Source organism: Hyaena hyaena, unplaced genomic scaffold (genome assembly GCF_003009895.1).
Source record: "Hyaena hyaena isolate Hyena2069 unplaced genomic scaffold, ASM300989v1 scaffold_259, whole genome shotgun sequence".
NCBI classification, from domain to species: domain Eukaryota; kingdom Metazoa; phylum Chordata; class Mammalia; order Carnivora; family Hyaenidae; genus Hyaena; species Hyaena hyaena.
In genome coordinates, this window is record NW_024080886.1 from 946,802 (window position 1) to 952,171 (window position 5,370).

General features: G+C 52.0%; 1 protein-coding gene and 1 long non-coding RNA gene across 2 annotated transcripts in view; both read right to left on the bottom strand.

Annotated features, from left to right (window-relative positions):
• XG (Xg glycoprotein (Xg blood group)) overlaps window positions 1-5,370 on the bottom strand; it is a 68,767-nt gene that overhangs the window by 27,171 nt on the left and 36,226 nt on the right. The window contains exons 14-15 of the mRNA XM_039245323.1: window positions 2,522-2,584; window positions 840-902 (exon numbers count right to left, since the gene is read on the bottom strand). Of these exons, the coding sequence (XP_039101254.1) occupies window positions 840-902; window positions 2,522-2,584 (126 nt within the window). The remainder of the gene's footprint in view (window positions 1-839; window positions 903-2,521; window positions 2,585-5,370) is intronic.
• Window positions 3,301-5,370, bottom strand: part of LOC120240569 — a 7,526-nt gene continuing 5,456 nt past the window's right edge. The window contains exons 2-4 of the long non-coding RNA XR_005530656.1: window positions 4,173-4,214; window positions 3,704-3,727; window positions 3,301-3,364 (exon numbers count right to left, since the gene is read on the bottom strand). This is a non-coding gene — a long non-coding RNA (uncharacterized LOC120240569). The remainder of the gene's footprint in view (window positions 3,365-3,703; window positions 3,728-4,172; window positions 4,215-5,370) is intronic.

Below are 5,370 nucleotides of genomic sequence, written 5' to 3' on the forward strand. Positions count from 1 at the left end.
CCCCCCCCCTCTCTCAATAATAAATAAAAACATTTTAAAAACATTTTAAAGAAGTGAATTCCAAGAGGAATTGTAGAAAAGGATCATAAACTTGGACATGTTAATACTGGACAGAAATTTTTAAAACAGGGTAAGTAGTGTTGTGAGCACCTGTTAACTGAGGCTGCAGGTATTACTGTTTGTTGCTTTTCAATTGGGTAATACCTTCTTTGGGCCCTCGTCCCAGTTTTTAGCAACCCCCGGCCTGGGAGGAGATAAATTTCTATCCAGGTCAGCACCAGAATGGGACTCTGTGGCCACTTCTGGAAGCCCTTCCCTTAGCCCTGCTTCATTCAGCACTGCCTGGTCTTGCTTTTAGGTTTTCAGCACTTTGTGATTGCTAAGGAGTTTACGAACGTTGTCCATCAATGTTTCCTTTCACTTAAATTTTTTAAAGAAATCTACAGGAAGCTCGTCTTCCAAGCATTTGAAACCCCACAGACACGGAGGATAGATGACATACGACACACAGCACACACAGGTGGGCTTTTTTGGGGCCGCATCATTTGGAACCGTGCAAACATGTGAAAGAGCAACTTGTCCTCAGCTTAATTAAAAATGCATCACAATAACGTACAGTAACCGTCAGGCAGACCTATTTTGCAGCAGTCAGAGCAACAGGGAATGAAGTGCGTGATGTGGGGTCAACCTTCCACCCCCCTGCTTGGGAGTGTGAGGCGGTTTCCTGCAGAGGGAGAGCCATTCCCCATTTCAAAGGCAGCTGAGGAAACCCACCAGGAAGACAAAGCAGGCTCTGTCCAAGCAGCGTGCGGAGGACCCTGAGGGAGCACACGACTTACCTCCACTGTTGTCGGGCATGCCCGGCTGGGGGTGGTAGGGGGGCCTTGGCTTGGGGTAGATACCTGTGGGGAAAACGACAGTGCACGTTTAGTAGAGAAAAGTAGCCACTGTCAGCAGCAGCCTGTGACACAGGAGCATCAACACGGCAATAGATGCCCCAGGTCCCTCACACCTGCTGCCCATGTGTCATAGAAGGTCATAGACCAGTGGAACCTTCCTGAGCCTCTCGATGTAAAAATCTCAAATGTAGAATTTAAAGAAAAACCCCATCTGGGCGTTTGCGTATGCGCGCGCGCACACACACACACACACTCAACCACCAATCTATCTATCCAACCATCCATTGTCCAACCATCCGTGCATCCATTCATCCATCCAACCATCTATCCCTCCATCCATCTTTCCATCCATTCATCCATCCATCCGTCCATTCAATAATCCACCCATTCTCCACACCACCATCCATCCACCCACCCATTCCTTCCTCTTTCCATGGACACTAGCATATCGCCAACTTTTTGCTATTGTGAATCATGCTGCTGGTCTATACCTAGGAGTGGTATTAGCTTCCGGGTGGAGGAGCGCCTGGGTGGTTAAGCATCCAACTTTGGCTCAGGTCATGATCATCTCAGGGTTTGTGGGTTCAAGCCCCGTGTTGGTCTCCATGGTGACAGCTCAGAGCCTGGAGCCTGCTTCCAATTCTGTGTCTCCCTCTCTTTCTTCCCCTCCCCAGCTCATGCTCTATCCATCAAAAATTAATAAAAACATTTTACTGATTCAGATTCTCAGTCTCCTTCTCTCTGCACCTCTCAGCTCACGTTCTGCCTCTCTCTCAAAAATAAATATTAAAAAAAATAAGTTAAAAATAAAACATTTAAAAAATTTTTGAAGTAAATTCCTGGGGGAGTAAGTTGGAGGAAAGGGTCTTGCACTTGGAGTGTTAATACTACAGAAATTTTTAAAAGGCAAGGGTAAATGGTGACGTGTGCACTTGTTAACTGAGGCCATGGGTGTTACTTTTGCTTTTCAACTAGGTAACAGCTTCCTTGGACCCTCGTCTAGACACTGAGTGACCCCTCCTGGGAGGAGATAAATTTCTATCCAGCTCAGCACCAGAAAGGGATTCTGGGACTGCTTCCGGAAGCCCTTCACGTAGCCCTGCTTCATTTCAGCCCTGCCTGGTCTGCTTTTAGGTTTTCAGCACTTTCTGATTGCTAAGGAGTTTACCAATGTTGTCCGCCAGTGTTTCCTTTCACTTAAAAATTTTTTAAAGAAATCTACGGGAAGCTCGTCTTCCAAGCGTTTGAAGCTCCACAGACACGGCGGATAAATGCCATACAATAAACCGCACACACAGGTGGGTTTTTTCGGGGATGCATCATTCGGAACCATGCAAACATGTAAAAGAGGAACTTGTCCTCAGCCTAATTAAAAATGCATCACAATAACGTACCGTATCCAGCAAGAAGACCCTATTTTGCAGCAGTCAGAGAAACAGGGAATGAAATGCGTGATGTGGGGTCAACCTTCCAGCCCCCACCCTGCTTGGCAGTGCGAGGGGGTTTCCTGCAGAGGGAGACCCGTTCCCCATTTCAAAGGCAGCTGAGGAAACCCACCAGGAAGACAAAGCAGGCTCTGTCCAAGCAGCGTGTGGAGGACCCTGAGGGAGCACACGACTTACCTCCACTGTTGTCGGGCATGCCCGGCTGGGGGTAGTAGGGGGGCCTCGGCTTGGGGTAGATATCTGAGGGGAAAATGACAGTGCACGTTTAGCAGAGAAAAGTAGCCACTGTCAGCAGCAGCCTGTGACACAGGAGCATCAACACGGCAATAGATGCTCCAGGTCCCTCACACCTGCTGCCCATGTGTCCTAGATGGTCACAGACCAGTGGAACCTTCCAGAACCTCTCAATGTAAAAATCTCAAAACTAGAACGTAAAGAAAAACCCCATCTGGGCGCATGTACACATGCACGTGTACACACACAAACACACACACACACACACACACACACACACAAACCCAACCATCCACTCATCCCTCCATGCATCCATCCAACTACCCATCCATCCATCCATCCATCATCCATCCATCCATCCATCCGTCCACCTGTCAATCCACCCATCCACCCATCCAACTATCCATCCATCCCTCCATCCACCCACCCACACATCTACCAATCTGTCCGTTCATCCATCCATCCATCCATCCATCCATCCATCCATCCATCCATCCAACCACAAATCCACACATCCATCCACCCACCCATCCATCCAATTATCTATCCATATATCCATCCATCAACCTGTCCAACCAACCATCCATCCATCCACCCATCCACCCACCCACCCACCCATCCATCCACCATGTACCCATCCCTGCCCCCACCCGTCTCTCCTCCCTCCACGAGCATTAGGTTACCACCACCTTCTTGCTATGTGACCACAGAGCTGTGGATGTGCAGTCCACGTTTGCTGGATGCCCTGTGTTCAGCTCTTGCCGTCTACACCTAGGAGTGGTATTTCTGGATTCCAGGGAAATTTGTTTTTAGCTATTTGTTTTGAGGCCACAGTATTTTCCACGGTACCCTCAGCATCTTCCATTGCCCCCAGCACGTGCACGGAGTCAGGAGGGTGGGGGCTCTGATTTCTCCACATGCACACCCACACTCGCTATTTTACGTATTTTGATTCCAGTTCTCCTGGTAGGGATGTGGTGAGACTCCCTGAGGCTTTGATTTGCACCGCCCCAACGACGGCTTTGCCTTGACCGTCTGCACCCCGTTTGCGCCCTCAGCAGCCCCCCAGAAACAGCCCAGACTCCCAGGTTGGCATAACTCCTGGCCGGCCTCATGGCCACTCACCCGAGCTTGGCTTCTTTGTGGGTTCTGTGAACAAAGAGAGAAAACAAATTGAATGAACATCGAGGATTTATCCACAGCTCAAAGAATCGTTCACCTCCTAATAGAAACGGAAAATCTCGGGGCGCCTGGGTGGCTTAGTCGGTTAAGCGTCCGACTTTTGCTTAGGTCATGATCTCGCGGTTCGCGGGTTTGAGCCCCGCGTCGGGCTCTGTGCTGACTGCCAGCTCAGAGCCTGGAGCCTGTTTCAGTCTGTGACTCCCTCTCTTTCTGACCCTCCCCTGCTCACACTGTATCTCTCTCTCTCTCTCCTGGAAATAAATAAACCATTTTAAAAAAAAGAAAAGAAATGGAAAATCTCAAGGCACCGAATCTTACGTGCTTTGGATATATTTTCCAATTCGTACTTAGGACGAGGAAGAAAAGGAAAAGAACCTCAGAACCAAAGCCGCCGAGAAATACGGTCACTCACCGGGGTCATCGAGGGCGTCGGCCAAATCGAAGTCACGCTGACCTGGGGGGACACAGAGAACGTGAGTCGCAGGGGACATGAGACGGGGGGGGGGGCGTTCCTGGCTCCTGGCACTGCCCTCTGTCTGCCCCATCCGTGCCCCATCCGTTTCCTAAGCCCCTCGGGGGCCTCAGTGCAAAGGGCATCCCACGGTGAGCCCCGCGCAGGGTCGCCTTTGTCAAATGACTATCTGCTCTTTCCCGCCACTCGATGCCTCTCCGCGCAACACGCCTCCTAAGGAAGGTTATTGTCCCGTCGCCTTGTGAAGGGAGAAAGAAAGCCTTCCGGGATCTCAGCTGCCTCCAGCGGCCGTGCAGACGAACCCTGGAATGTTCTGGAAACCCGTGAAGGATCCACACATTCTGCAAAGGCTGCTGGGTGCCGGCTAGGGGACGAGGGGCCCCACAAGTCTACGGCCCCTGCAAAGGGGGAACGGGAACGGGAGGGGCAGGCAGCCCCAGGGACCAAACACAGGCGCCCGTGTGAGCCCTCCCGGAGGGCTTCCTGGTGGAGGTGGTCTGCGAGGTGTTTGGAAGGTGCCGATTTGCTCTTGAGAAGGTAACACCCCGATACGTACGCGGCTACACGGAACACACAAGACACACTGCCTCCCGTTAAGGGACAGAAACGACAACGTTGAATGTGGCCACACGGGGAACGAAAAGGCAGTGAGGCCCCTCCGCCTCCCCTCCCCTCCCCTCCCCCTCCCGAGGGCACCTTCCTTTCACGCTGCTGCCAGACGCTTCGTCCCCTGGTCTGCAAACTGGGATCCAAAGTTTTCCGGGGGGCCTGGTCCTTGCATTGCACGAACTTGGGGACACGCTCCCCGCCCCCCGGAGCCGACCTCACCCCTGCTTTGTAGCTCAGGAAATGTGCTCCAGGGAAACGTGTGCCCAGAACTGCTGCCCATTTCCCTTCCCTCTTGGACGGAGGGACAGACGGACGTGCAACGCAGGCCCCGCCCACAGGGTTCTGTCGCTCTGCACCCCTGTCCCCAAACCTGTCCCCAAACCAGGCCACCCTCCCCGAGCCCCGTGTGCCTTTCACCCAAACACAAACAATCGCTGCAATGAGCAGCGGGCGCCCGCCTCTGTTTCCAGAACGTTCCACCATTTGCAAAGCAGTCCCAGGAGCATATCCCCTCTGCACCACAGCCTCT